This window comes from Rhinoraja longicauda, chromosome 3, assembly GCF_053455715.1.
Source record: "Rhinoraja longicauda isolate Sanriku21f chromosome 3, sRhiLon1.1, whole genome shotgun sequence".
Classification (NCBI taxonomy): domain Eukaryota; kingdom Metazoa; phylum Chordata; class Chondrichthyes; order Rajiformes; family Arhynchobatidae; genus Rhinoraja; species Rhinoraja longicauda.
In genome coordinates, this window is record NC_135955.1 from 73,241,344 (window position 1) to 73,256,621 (window position 15,278).

The 15,278-nt window shown below is 40.9% G+C and overlaps 1 protein-coding gene across 14 annotated transcripts in view; it reads right to left on the reverse strand.

Annotated features, from left to right (window-relative positions):
* Positions 1–15,278, reverse strand: part of ppip5k2 (diphosphoinositol pentakisphosphate kinase 2) — a 113,708-nt gene that overhangs the window by 26,562 nt on the left and 71,868 nt on the right. For 6 of the 14 annotated variants that reach the window (XM_078396407.1, XM_078396412.1, XM_078396413.1 and 3 more), the window contains 4 exons: positions 9,900–10,073; positions 6,751–6,820; positions 5,482–5,601; positions 4,620–4,682 (listed from right to left, as the gene is read on the reverse strand). In XM_078396407.1, coding sequence (XP_078252533.1) covers positions 4,620–4,682; positions 5,482–5,601; positions 6,751–6,820; positions 9,900–10,073 — 427 coding nt within the window. The remainder of the gene's footprint in view (positions 1–4,619; positions 4,683–5,481; positions 5,602–6,750; positions 6,821–9,899; positions 10,074–15,278) is intronic. The other 8 variants (XM_078396417.1, XM_078396414.1, XM_078396419.1 and 5 more) reach the window with 5 other exon arrangements.

The following is a 15,278-nucleotide window of genomic DNA, read 5'->3' on the forward strand; positions in this document are numbered from 1 at the left end:
AATAGAGATGGAGTTGAAGATTAGAGAAAGGAATTGGTGAAAGAGACCTTAGACTCTGTTGTTAGAATTCCCTATCTATAACTGAAAGAAAATGTTTATTTCATTAAGAAAATTCAGCCAGCAATTTGATGATTTAGAAACGGTGAAAGGATCAAGGGAGTTAAAGCTAATTATGTGTTGGGATACATGTGGAGACTAACACTGCTTTTTGGATGATGTCACTGAATGGAAATGCATAAATGAAACAAAGGGGCTGAAGGCAGGTCTTTGAGATCAGTGTAGGAGTGATAAATGCTTTTATAGATGATATAGATGACTACAAAGATATAATGCAAAGAGTAGGCCAGAAGAACTTTGATCACAATGCAAAATTCCAGACTGCTCCATTTGCACAGACATGTTTGAGATGAGGTTTTACCATTAACAATTAAAGTTCATTCAGTTCATTTTCACACATAAAAAAGGGTCTGAAACTCAAGTACAGATACTGTACTTTTAAAAATCACGGTGAGAATGTTCAGAAAGGTATTATGATATTCCTTCTAACTCGGTAAAGCAGAGGATAAATTACTGATGTCACAACCATTTATGCATAATGTCAATTTATTTTAATGGGAATTAATTTTTGTGTTGGATATTACGTAATAAATCTTTAAATTTAGTTCTAGAAGTGTAAGTGGTTCACTATGATCAAATATTATCTGAGTTTTCATGTAATTTGAGTGCCAATAAAAGTTGTAAAATGGAGGCACAGGAGTCTGCAAATGCTGGAATCGAGCAAAAAACAAGTGCTGGAGGAACAATGAGTCATGCACTATCTGTGGTAGAAAATGAACAGATGACGTTTATGTATTGGGAGGTTTACTTTAAATTAGAGAATTCAATGTTCATGCCAGGTCCACTTCCATCCCACCTCTACATCAGCGAGGCCAAGAGTAGACTAGATGACCATTGTGATGAACACTTGTGCCCTGTCTGCTATGGCCTGCAGGTGCTCCTGGTTTCTAGCCATTTTAACTTGCCTTCCCATTCTGATCATTCTGTCCTTGGCTTCCTCCATTGCCAGAGAGGCCACCACAAACTGGAAGAACAGCATTTCATATTCTGCTTTAGTAACCTACAATCCAATGGCATGAATGGTGAATTCTCCACTTTTAAGTAAACTCTCCCTGATCCCTTATCTCATTGCCACCCAGTTCTGCCCTACTATGCATATCTTTCTCCCAACATCCCCCCTTACTCTTTTCCTTTCCCCTCCTCCTTCATCCCTTCCTACTCCGAGTCACCCATTTTTCTTTTATCCCTCCTCTTTCCCTTCTCACCCATATCCCTCCCTCTGACTATATTTCACTCTGTGGCGGCTCCCAAGGGTCGGGCCATACCACTACCGAACCCCTCGACACGGGAATGGACCAGTCCAGGGGGGCGGCCCTTAGCTACGGGGATAAAGGACGGGATTTTAGGCACGATCTCTCTCTCAGACTCGACCGGACTAGAGAACACAACAAATAAATCCCTCCCGAAACACCTGGCTCCTTGCCTTTATTTTGGGCTTTTCGACCCGCCACTTTGGTGACCCCGACGCTCCATTGCTGTCATAATGGAGTCGAAATACAGAGTCGGCACCCAGGCCTTCTTCTGCCGGCACTTCAACAATGCCCAAAGGAAGTACAGCGCATTTGACCGCGAGCTCCTAGCTCTGTACCTGGCAGTGCGCCACATCTGCTATTTCCTGGAGGGCCGCCTGTTCACCGCGTACACGGACCACAAGCTGCTCACGTTCGCCCTGGCAAAGGTTTCCGACCAGTGGTCCGCCCGACAGCAGTGCCAGTTGGCATACATTTCGGAGTAAACCACCTCCATTCGCTTCGTTGAGGGGAAGGAAAACCGGGTGTCTTGCCCCGCCATCAATGCTGTTATCGAAGTGGCGCCCGGCATTGATTATTCTGCCCTGGCGGAGGTCCAGCTAACAGAGGGGGAGATGCCCGCCTACCGGACTGCCATCTCTGGCCACCGCCTTGAGGATGTCCCTCTCGACCCCGGAGGAACGACAATACTGTGCGATGTGTCGTCCCGTCAGCCGTGCCCCAGCGTCCCTGCCGCCTATCACTGGAGGGTTTTCGACGTGATCCACGGGCTGGATCACCCATCCATCCGGGCGACGACGGCACTAGTAGCTGCGTGGTTCATGTGGCACAGTCTGCGCAAGCAGGTTGGCCACTGGGCCCGCACCTGCATTCCGTGCCAGACGAGGAAAATCCAACGCCACGTCCGGGCGCCACTCCAGGAGATCGGACCACCCCGCCGGCGTTTTGACCACCTGCACGTGGACATTGTGGGCCCTCTCCCGCCATCCCGGGGCATCACCCCACTTCCTCACGGTGGTGGACCGCTTGACGCGGTGGCCGGAGGGCATACCGCTGGCCGACACAGCCACAGCTACATGCGCTCGTGCGTTATCCGCGCACTGGATTACTCGCTTTGGGGTGCCGGTGGTCATCTCATCGGACCGGGGGCCACAGTTCACATCTGAGCTGTGGTCGGCCATGGCTCACCTGTTGGGTGTGCGGCTGCACCACAACACGGCCTATCACCCGCAGGCAAACGGCCTGGTGGAGAGGTTCCACCGGCAGCTGAAGACAGCGCTGAAGGCGCGACTCTCCGGCCCCGACTGGATGGACAAGCTACCATGGGTCTTGCTGGGCATCCGGACTGCGCCTAAGGAGGACATGGCTTCATCTTCAGCGGAGCTCGTGAACGGGTCGCCGCTCACGGTGCCCGGGGAGTTCGTGCCCTCGATGCTGGGGCAGCAGGAACTGCCCTCATCCACCCTACAGTGCCTTCGCGAGCGAGTCGGCAAGCTCGCACCCATGCCGACGTCCCACCACGGGACATTTTGCGCGCACATGCCATTGTCCTTCCGGGACTGCGCCCATGTGTTCCTGCACCATGACGCCCACCGGACGCCACTCCAGAGGCCATATGAGGGCCCGTACCGGGTGCTGCAGCACGGACAGACAACCTTTGTCAATTAACCGCTTAAAGCCGCCGCATTTGGACATTGACTAGCCGGTGCGGGTTGCACAGCCTCGGCCGCAAGTTCGCTCCCCTTCGTAGTCCCTCCACCTGTCCCTCCGCCGGCCCCTCTGTCGGCAGATTTCCATACGCAGTCCGGACGGGTTGTGCGACCGCCAGTGCGTTTCGTGCCTCCGGTTCTGGGGGGGGGGGGTCCTGTGGTGGCTCCCAAGGGTTGGGCCATACCACTACCGAACCTCTCAGCACATGAATGGACCAGTCCAGGGGGGCGGCCCTTAGCTAAGGGGATAAAGGACGGGATTTTAGGCGCGATCTCTCTCTCGCAGACTCGACCGGACTAGAGAACACAACAAATAAATCCCTCCCGAAATACCTCGCTCCTCGCCTTTATTTCGGGCTTTTCGACGCGCCACAACTCCTCCTTTCAATAGACAATAGACAATAGGTGCAGGAGTAGGCCATTCAGCCCTTCGAGCCAGCACCGCCATTCAATGCGATCATGGCTGATCACTCTCAATCAGTACCCCGTTCCTGCCTTGTCTGACACCCTTTTGGCTCCATTCCATCTCTCGCTCTGGTCACTATCTCTAAACTTCAAATCAACCCCCCCTCTGTATCCACCTATCACTTGCCAGACTTTGCCCTACCCCTATCTCTCTTTACCAGCCTTTTCGATCAGTGTGAAGAAAAGTCTCAACCCAAAACATCTGTCCATTTCCCTCCACAGATATTGCTTGACCTTGTAGAGTTCCCCAGCACTTTTGTTTTTTTAAAAACAGTAGTGGTTGTTATATATTTGTAAATCCAAAGAACCCACACAGGTTTACATCACTGCTACATGCTCAATGGAAAAGTTGATGAAGAGTAACTGGGAGATTAATATGTTCAAGAAACATTTGGTCGACTAAAGAAAATTATCAAGAACTGTGTGGTGTCAAAATGTCACGACTGAGGTAATCATACATACATTATAAAAGCAGCAGCTACAAGGATCAATAAGCCTTTTCTCATTCCCACCTTTCTCATGTTCGAATACTTAATTTGTTTATTAATTCACTCAGCTGAGATTATAGATTTTTAACATTAGTACTCAGGGGAGGCTGAAGATGTAAAATAGTTGAAAATAGTTATGTATATTTTGGAAAACTTTCATGGCTGAAACTTTTCAATTTATCGTTTTCATCTCCATCATGTGTCATTTAAGACAGAATTTAAAACAGCTATTAATATGTGAAATAAGCAATAATGAATACACTATTAATAACATTTATACAAGGTATTTTTTTCATAATTTAATATAAACCCTATTGACCCTAACATAGTGCACAGAACAAGAACCACTTTCACATATAACACAGAAACAACTAGAAATGATGATGCAATTTAATGAGAAGGATAAAAGGTTGGGGGAAGAGAAAAGGAAAACAAAATAATTCTGCAATCCCATGCAACACATTTCCAAGAGATGTGCCTAATGGGAGGATAAGAAGGTGAATGGTAAAAGTTTGCAACCAACATTACAAATAAAAGGGGATGAAGCAAAGGATAAACTTTGCTGGAGAGGGGATAAAAAGCAAACATACCATTGGTTGGGTGTCGAGCAAATGAGATAGAAAATCTTTTTACAGCAGAACTGCATGTGGCGTCTAAGAGAGAGAAAAACAGGTACCTGAAATTTATAACAACTAGCAGAAGCGGGTTCCCCCATCCCAAAAAAAAAAGGATTGTTAGGCTGCATGCAGGACTGTTTAGAGGGAAAAAGTAACAATGCAAAGTCAGCTGTTATAGATCCTTTGACTACCATCAAGTGTTAAATGCATGTTAACATTTAACATCAGTCAGTTCAAGGTAACAAAATGCAAGATTGGATTAGTTCACATGTGGAGAGAATTTGCCATTTCTCCACCCCTCAGCTCTTAGAAGCTCTGTCCAAAATACAGTTGTGCTTCAAACACCACCACATTAATTGATCATGCATTCTGCATTATTTGAAAGGCCAACAAATGCATTTATTTACAAGGAATTAATCAAGTTTTACACCACTGGATTTTATGAATTAATGCATGTAACCTTTTAGTGAACATTATTCAGTAACTTCGCATTGCAGTCAAATTAATTTTAAACAGTTATAAATTATATCTATCATGAAGTTTTATATCTGGTCCATTGTTATTGTACCAATGTCCAAAAATGTTGACTGATTAGTGATTTAAAAAATGGGAATGTTTTAAAGCTAAGATGCATAGATGTGAAATCTGGTTTAAATGCAAAATTGTTGTCCGAAGTGTAAATAGACAACTCCTTTATGGTATATGCATGAGAACAAGCTGCTCCTCCACAGCCTCAGGCTTTGGAAAGGGAGAAATAAGATTCTGCTACTGTCATCACAGAATTGATTTTTCCAAAATGGTTACAGATTTTTGCTGTGTTGGTGTGTGCACATACCATCAAAGCAGCCAGATGATGTCAGCTTTTTACGATGCGCACGAGCATAATCCTGTAGGTTAGGTGCACTCGAGGAACCCCCCAGCACAGTAGTGCTAAACAGGCCTGCACAGTGAGACCCTAATAGGAGTCAGAGAAAACACATACAAACCAGGTGTTCTTTGTTCCAAAAGAGGGAATCATGCAGCATGCCTTAGAATTATGACAAGATCATTATCTCTTATTAGTATGGCAATACATCAACCATTGCAAATGCATAGGTTTTTACGGTACACAGCTAAGACAGTTGAAGCATCACCATCAGATACCGCACCGTTAAAAATGGTTTCAATGTTTATGTGGCTCAAATAAATAACATAATCGCCTGAGACATATATGCATGATATATCTTTCTCCTTTCCATTCTATGCGGCTGTAAATAAATGTTGAGACTTCACCATGTATTATCCATCAGATTCCTCAAGTCAACCATCTATATTTTGTATATAATAATTTGCAACTATCCTTCGAACGTACAGATGTGTTTACAAAAATAGTGGGCCTATATTCCATTCACATTTGAGGGAGAAAATGCAGCTACATATACAACATTTTCAAAAAACTTTGCTGTGGGTGTCCAAGGCAGGAAACTCAAATTGTTTGTTCTTTGTACATTACAGCTTACACTTTCCACACTATAGTATATTCTGAAATGCATGCTAGAAGTTGTAACGTTAATTAATTTTATGCTACATTTTATTCTTTAACTATGCACAGCCATTTAATAAACTACTCCTCAATAATAAATTGCTTTCCAAATGTAAAAATATTAGATTATTTTAATTACGGCATCTGTATGAAAGCAACAAAAAGCAAGATTTCATAGCAAGTTATAAACTATGCAAGCCAAGGCTTTTGCTGCATACCCATGCTTTATGCAAGTGACTTCAAAATTAAGTCAGAATGGTGCAAATTACTCACATGACAGTAGTCTTTCAAATTAGACAGTTTTAAAATTCACCAACATCTTTTATATCTCTGAAACTTCAGAAACACTTTCATTCTGCATTTATAATTTGTGCATGACTTTTCTTAATTTTCACAATAAACCAACAAAAGCCATAACAACACAAGAAATAAAATGCCTTTATTTTCCCCTTTACTGCCTGCAATTCCTTCTGATAGCTACTAAGGTTAATTTAGTTTTAAATACTAATCATTTTGCTTCAAAATAATTGGAAGTGGAAACATAATAAATTATTTCCCAGTCTTTGCACTCTTAGCACTTACCAAGCCCACTGTATTTGTGTTCTGCATGGAATCTTCCACCTCGCATAATAGTACTGGTTTCTGGAAGCACCTGGAAAGAAATAGCGAACAGCATTTTAAACATGAATAAATAAGCAGTAAGAACAGGAGACGGTCTTACACTAAAATCTGCTTAAGACAATTAATGTTAATAAGCTGCATGATAAATGTTAGTGGAAATGTATGGGTGAAGATAATGATAGATCATGCAAAGTCCTTTAGCCTGAAATAAGTCCATTCCACCTATAATGTCCTTGCAATGGGATGAACGTAGGAAATGTTGGATTATCAAAGAAATATACATGGGGAAAATATCAATTTACAACAGCATAGAGATATTGCTCTATTGGTTCATCAGTTAACAAAACAGCACCAGTCTCAGTAAAGACAACACAAAAGCACAGACAAGTGTGTTTGAGAGAACAGATCTTTACTCCATGCAGTGGATATATAAGAGTTCTATATACATTGCACATTCCTCATTAGTGTCTTACGTTGCAGTACCTCTTTTCATTTAAGTTGCATTTTAATTTTGGGCCCCTACATATAAACATCTTTCATTCTTCTGACAGCTGCATAATTTATTTCCATAAAAACAAGTTATGTAGCTTGTTTTAACTGGAAGAATGGTGGTTGCCAAGATTTACCATGATCTATATCAATATAAAATTATTACCTGGGCAATGAAAAGAGATTTTACAGCAGATAGCTTGGGATTTTAGTAGGACAAATATGCTATAACTTACATTAGAAAAATATATATTTGTGCTTGAAAACATAATGTTTATTTTCAAATCTGGAAGCAGGCCTCAGGATGATTACTAACCATTCAATGAAAATAAAAATTTAAAAACTCAGAAATAAAACACAGACCATTTTGGAGGTACTTAGCAGGTCAGGCAGCATATGTGTAAAGAGAAACAGTTACTATATCACGTTGAAGACCCTTCAAATGATCTTCAGCCAAAAATATGAACTCTTTCCACAGATGTTGCCTGACCTGCATTCCAGTGCTTCCAGCATTTACTGCAAATATCTTAACAGAATGTTGTGATACACTGACTAAAACTTAAGAAACTCACATTTTTGGGCTCTGTGAGGGTGCCCTAGGATTACTTTGGACATTACTACATTAGAGAGAAATCAATGAGAAATGTGGTTCACCGCAAATTAGTCCATGCAGGTTAGTATTAAACAATAAAAGATTAGAAAAATCCTAAACTGCACCTCCAATTTGAAATTTTAAGAGATCTGAGAGAATAGTAATATCACAAGCTAAATCATATTCCTGTTCCTGAATATTACACAGGGATCTCATTACCATCTATCAGATTTATAATCTACAGTGGTGCATTCTGTTACGTAAAATAGCAGAGATTACCAATTCAGATCACAACCACTAATAAAGATACAAGAGCATTAACTGCATAAAATGATCTGGGGACCAACTCAAAATAGGGGGAAATTAAAAAAATTAAAATAGTATAAAAAGTACAAAAATTATTGAATTGAATACAGGTGGCCTGTGTTAAGTATATCCATATACCATTGTAGTCAAATCCCTAATCCATCAGTTGTGTTATATCCAATTAGCGTCATGCAAGTACACATTATAGCAGAGTTTATACATTATATCTGCATGTTTATACCGATGCGATGTCCTGAAATAAGTTTAAAAATGCAGGGGATTAAGTAATTTAGATGAAAGTAGATTATAACTTGGATTATGAATATAAAACAAATTTATAGAGGTGAAAACCTAAAACTATTTGAAATTAGAATCACTCACTACATATGACAGGGGCAAGAATCCAAACAAATTTCTGCTTGGAGATTACATTCAATACACATTAAAAAAAAGTAAAGGATATCCAATTCAAAACAGGTTTTATAAGTGCCTTATTAAAAATAACAAGAGTGTCAAGAGGGATATAATGGCTCCTGAGCTGCTGGATATTGGTCAAAAGGCAACTGTTTAAAAATCATGGTGACACAAGGAACTGCAGATGCTGGAATCTTGTGCAAAAAAAAAGTGCTGGAGGAACTCAATGTGTCAGCCAGCACCTCTGGCGGGAAATAGCTCAAACTCAATAGACAGATGATGTTTTTGGTCGGGACCCTTCTTCAGACTGATGATCTGCCGAGTTCCTTCAGCAGTTTGTTCTTTGCTTAAGATTCCAGCATTTGCAGTCTCATGTTTCTGTTTGAAGGTCATAACTTATTTGACTTTGTATCTTTTAAGTTAATTGTGTTTTTCTTGTTTTACCTTTTCCTAGTAAAATAGGAAAGAAACACATTTAATTAGGAACTTAAATATGCTAAAATCATGGAAGGACCAAGATTAATTATCCCACTGCACCCTTCCTTATCACAAGTTCTTAAAGCTAGACAAACAATATTAGATGTTTTGCTTCTTGATATAAAAACTATCCTGACTAAAATGCTTTTGAGTTAAGCCTGTTTCAGTTTCAAAACAACAGTTCTTCAACTAGATTTATACTAAATCACCCATTATTCTATCAGGCCATTTAAGTGAAATTATTTTGAAAATGTTTGCCCACAATGCTATAGCTAACTTGGGCATTGGAGTAATCTGATTTACATGGTAATTTTATTATCACACCAAATGGAAAAAATATGGAATTGTTTAGAATGGTTGGTTTACACATTAACTGTTCTCTATCTCATTTTAGTTTTGTTGGTCTCTGGTACAAAATTTGCAGCTACAAATGTTTTAAGTAGTCTAATTATCAATGAAATTGGTACTGCAACATTCTAATTAAAAGAGAATAGACCTGTAAAGAATAGCAGAAAGAAATGCAAGAGCAGCAACCATAAGTTTATTGCATGGATAAACAGCAATGAAACAGCAAAACATAATCAAAAATTAAGTAATTTACAAATAAAAGTATTTTTTGTAGTATCAAATTAATCTAAGGTTGTTTGAATATAAATGATAACAGTTCATGTCAACTGTTTCCATTTACTTCATCAATTTAAACTATTTTGTTAATTATGGGTCAATGTTAAAATTAATAAGAGGGACTTTTAAGACAGACCTGAGGAATTACGGTGAATGTTTGACCAGCAAAAATGGCAAATGTTATAAAAATGAAGGAAAATTGAAAAACCTGTTGCCATGAGCCAAAAATACTTGATGTGAAAGCCAATGATTTGGGGGAGACAGGGGAAGAAGTGATTTGTTCCCCTGATCTGCGTCTTCGACGCCCAGCACCCACACCACTAGTGTAATGCATCCAGGTACCACTACACTCTGGGCTAGACAGACTCAGGGGGCTCTCTTCCTGGAGGTGAGAAAGGGTGCAAAAACAACAGCAAAGCATTCAGAGTTAGACTTATTTAATCCAAAGGAATCAACAAATCTCTACTGACTATCATAAATTATTAACTATTCACTGTCAGAAGCAACTAACAATCCCAAAGTATATGCAGAAAAATCAACAAATTTCCTTTAATTAGATAAATAAAACATTAAAAAGTACCCTATTGAAATGCATGCAGGCCATACATTTCTGTTAAAGAAATGGAGTCTGCTATCCAAGTTTATTTGCAGGGGCAGTTGGAAAGGTTCTTGCCTCCCCTCTTGGCCTTGCATCCATATCAATACAGGAGTACGTGAGTCAAGTAATTAATCCAGAAGTTAGCGAAATGAAATAAAGGCAAGTAGACCTAACAAGTTACTTGCTTTACACAAATAAGGCCATAACAATTAAGTAAGTTGGGAAGTATTTTTTGTGTTCAATTCTCTTTCAGATTACAATTTACAAAAAAAAAAATCAAAAGAGCAATTTCAAGCTGTTCTCCTCCTATGTAATTATACTCTGATCCAAACATGTTGCTTGGGTACTCTGTACATCAGGGATGTCCAACCTCTGAGGGGTAGATCAATATGTTGCAACCATTGAATGAAAGTCGTTGACTAATTCAGCCCTAAAAACAGCAAAAAATTGAACCCTCTGCATTCCAGCTTTAATTTGACAACAAGCATTGCTTGAAACATCAAGGTAAACTGAGAAAGAGAAAAAAATAAAATCGGTCACCTTGCTCTGAGAAGCAGGGGGACCAAATAGAGGCAGAGCAATGAGACACTGGTATAAATTAATAATAGGATATGTAGTAGCAGAGGCACAGAAATGGAAACCTCAGCATAATGCCAACCTGATTCAAATAACATCCCATCAATCAGTGTGCACAAGTAGATAACAGAACAATTTGTCTGAAGAAAGGAATTATGGTCTTAAATTGTGGAAAGGCACAGTAATCCAGATATTAAAGGCTAACCGGGTCAGATCTAGCCTGTGAGCACAGAGTGGACAACCATGATGTACATCTCGTACTTGATATATGCTGCCTTTAAATCTCATCTGTATGTTAATCTTAAAAACAATTACTATATTACCATACTCAGTTTATCACCAAATATATAAATTTATGTATCTAATAAAACAAACCTAACGAAGAACCTAAAAAAAAAACCTAAAGGAAATAAAAAGACAAATTGAAAGATACAAGGACAATATGAAGCCAGGTGCTATTGTGAATTGTGAAGTATGCAACTTCAATTTAAATTCAGGTGAATGAAAATCTTGTTGAACATATAACATGTACCCTTCATGCACCAATGCAGTAAGGGCAGTACTTGTTGATATGATCTCACAGAACCAGAAATGGAGATTCAGTTTTCCAACAGTACAGTATTGCTTGCATCAGAGATTTGTCACCATAGGTGAATGCAGACTTTTCTAGATCAGCCACTTTGTAATGCACTGCCCTGCATTCCTTTCACTTCTGCAATTCAAAATTACAGCTTTCCTGGGACGTGTTTCATTCACTGCAACTGCGTTGCAATTCAAGCTGCTGATCCTTGAATCATTCCAATCCATAGAGATGCATTTGTTGGTCTGTCATGTTATCTACTTAATTAGGCAAGTAATTACCATTAAGTTATGTTACTCTCAGGCCTTCATGTTCCAAACAGACCAATTTTTCTCAGTTAGCTGGATTCTTAGAAAACACATAACTGCTCATTTGCATGAGCTCAAAAGATTTAAGAACAACATTGATTTAGAAAGCTCATCCAGGATGTAATCAATGTGCCTCATATAATTAAGTACATTGTTAACTACTATCAATCAAAAAGGTTAGCATTGACAAGCCATGGGACCAAATTGGTGGTGCGTATATGGAATGAGCTGCCAGAGGAGGTAAGTAGTAGAGGCAGAAACTATGACAACATTTAAAAAGACATGTGGACAGGTACATGGATAGAAAAGGTTAAGAGGGACAAAGGCCAAACACGGGCAGGTGGGACAAGTGTGGATGGGCATCTTGGTCAGCAAGGGCAAGCTGGGATGAAGGGCCAATTTCCATGCTGTATGACTGTTCAATAAATGTGGTGATTTGTTGACTGGCAATGAGGAAATGAAATGACCATGCAAATACAATATCGCAACATATTTTTTGTTGTTCTTCAGGGTAGAGAACAGCTACTCCAATCTTTTCTACATCTGACTCCAAGCCTCAAAGGCAATAATGGCCAAGCTATATTAGCTGCCTTGCAGTATTGTTTGCATTTATTAAAAACAATAAGGTGTTTGGAAGTAAAAAAATGTTTGGTTAAAAAATTGAGTGTAAATAAAAATACGACTTCCTGGTATCCTGGATCTCTATGAAATAAAACAAGATAATTAAGATTCAATACAATTTACTTGCAGGGCTGTGCTTCAAGCATCCCGTCCTAAAAACAGCAGGAACCCCGACTCCATGCCACCATGCGCATGATCTTTACTCAATTCGCTAATCTCCCAACGCGAGCTGACATTCCAACACCCATCACAACCATGACCTTCTCTTTCCCAACTGCAAAAGATGATCGCAGCACCACCACCAAGTCCAGTCGACATCTCTCATTCACACACCCGCTTCCAATGCACAACCCTCCTTTCCACTCTTGGACTTACCTGAATTCCTTTGGCATTGGCGAATAATGCAAAGGAAAGATTTTATCTTGTGTAACATCAGTTAAAAACATGAGTCCTTGGGTCTTCCATGCTACCAAATCACTGAATGATGGGCTCATGAACATTCACTGGCTCTCCACACTGCAAATGTTGAACATGTTTTTATAAGCACCAATGACATTCTAAGTAAATGAACTGTGCCAGATTCCTTAGAAACTCTGTCTGCATTCTGGCCCCAAAAAGTGTTTAATTGCTAACAACGTTGACAGGGACTTTAGTGATAACAACCAACAAATTGTAATGGTGGCTTCAAAATCAAAAATATTATTAATACAGAAAACAAATTTTCCATGTTTTTCGCCAGTCAGTTTGACAACAGTTGTGGTGAGTTTCTCAGAAGTGAAAATTATGGCAAGTCACAATGCTGACAGTAGTGTGCACAAGCCCTAATGTGGTATTGCTAAATATACACCAATGTGCATAATGTAATAAATGTGGCATGAGATAAAGGGGTTGCAACTCCTTGCCACTGAAAAAACCCAGAAACAAACAAATTCTCCTATAACAGTGAGTGGATTACACAAGGGGGAGAAACCCTAACTAATCAAGTGGGAAGATAAAATTTAATGCGGAAATGTGTGCATGGGGGGCAATACAAGCTAAATGGTACAACTTTAAAGTGAGTGCAAGGCACACATCTTAATATTTACTGAAAGGTAGACACAAAAAGCTGGAGTAATTCAGCGGGTCAGGCAGCATCTCGGGAGAGAAGGAATGGGTGATGTTTCAGGGTCGAGACCCTTCTTCAGACTGATGTCAGGGGAGGGGGCGGGACAAAGATAGGATGTGGTAGGAGACAGGAAGACAGTGAGAGAACGGGGAAGGGGGAGGGGTTAGAGAGGGGAAGCAGATACCTGAAGTTAGAGAAGTCAATATTCATACGGCTGGGGTGTAAACTGCCCAAGCAAAATATGAGGTGCTGTTCCTCCAATTTGCGCCGGGCCTCACTCTGACAATGGAGGAGGCCCAGGACAGAAAAGTCAGACTGGGAATGGGAGGGGGAGTTGAAGTGCTGAGCCACCGGGAGATCAGGTTGGTTGAGACGGAATGAGCAGAGGTGTTGAGCGAAACGATCGCCGAGCCTGCGCTTGGTCTCGCCGATGTAGCGAACAGCGGATACAATAGATGAGGTTGGAGGAGGTGTAGGTGACCCTCTGCCTCACCTGGAAAGACTGTTTGGGTCCTTGGATGGAGTCGGGGGGGGAGGTAAAGGGACAGGTGTTGCATCTCCTGCGGTTGCAGGGGAAAGTACCTGGGGAGGGGGTGGTTTGGGTGGGAAGGGACGAGTGGACCAGGGAGTTTCGGAGGGAACGGTCTCTGTGGAAAGCAGAAAGGGGTGGAGACGGGAAGATGTGGCCAGTAGTGGGATCCCGTTGGAGGTGGCGGAAATGTTGGAGGATAATTTGTTGTATGCGACGACTGATGGGGTGGAAGGTGAGGACATGGGGGACTCTATCCTTGTTATGAATGGGGGGAGGGGGAGCAAGTGCGGAGTTTACGAATGGGAGGAGGATATTTAGTCAGGGCTATTTAAAGTGCAAAGAGAACGGGGAAGGGGTAGTAATGTGGACTAGAATCTATAGAGGAACATCACTATGGAATATGAGGGGTTTGTGTGGAGGGACTAATGTATGAAGTAAATTGTGGGTTGTAGATTACATGGAGGCAGACACTGGTCCTCTTTAAGTAAAGAAAGCAGAACTTTTGGACGTGGATCAAAAGAGCTGAATATCACAGAGGAGGGAGGAGTTAGAAACCAAAGATTGCAGGATAGTGCGACATCGATTGGATTACAGGAGTCTGAGATCAGAACAAGTGTGGGAACAGTAAAGCAGCAAGATTAATTAGTTCGGAGGGAAACACCCTTTCTCCATCTGCTATGCCTCAATTGCAATGATCTCAATGTTCCCATGTTCCTTCCTGCTGGGCTTCTTCGTCCTGAGAAAAATCACCGAGAGAGATCAAAAAGAAAACAGTAAAAATAAAGGGGCTCCTTCAAGCTTCTTCCTGATCCATCCACGAGTTGAAATCATATTAATCAACATTCTAATTCACTTCCATTAAAATTAGAAATGTGCATTGAAACATCCTGGATTTTGGGGAGTAACAAGGACAAATTAGGGTATTTAAAACAAGAGAGCTAGTGTGAATGCAGAAGTCTGAACGTTGTTTTTAAGGATGGCTCAAAATTCAGTGGCAGCACAATACTCGACTAAATACCTACAAATTACCATGCAATTTCATCAGAATATTTTGCATGGCTTTTTTTTTTAGATGAATTTTAATGAAAGGTTGTGGTTTGGGAGATTCAGGCAAGAGATAAAATTGGTTCTAATCTCTGCAAGGAGGCAGAATAGTTTATGTTGACATGAACAAACCATGGCTAATCCAATACTACTATGACTTCTTCCAGGACAATATTAGGTTAATAAGGAAGCTGGGGCTAAAGGATGTATTACCATCCTTTTA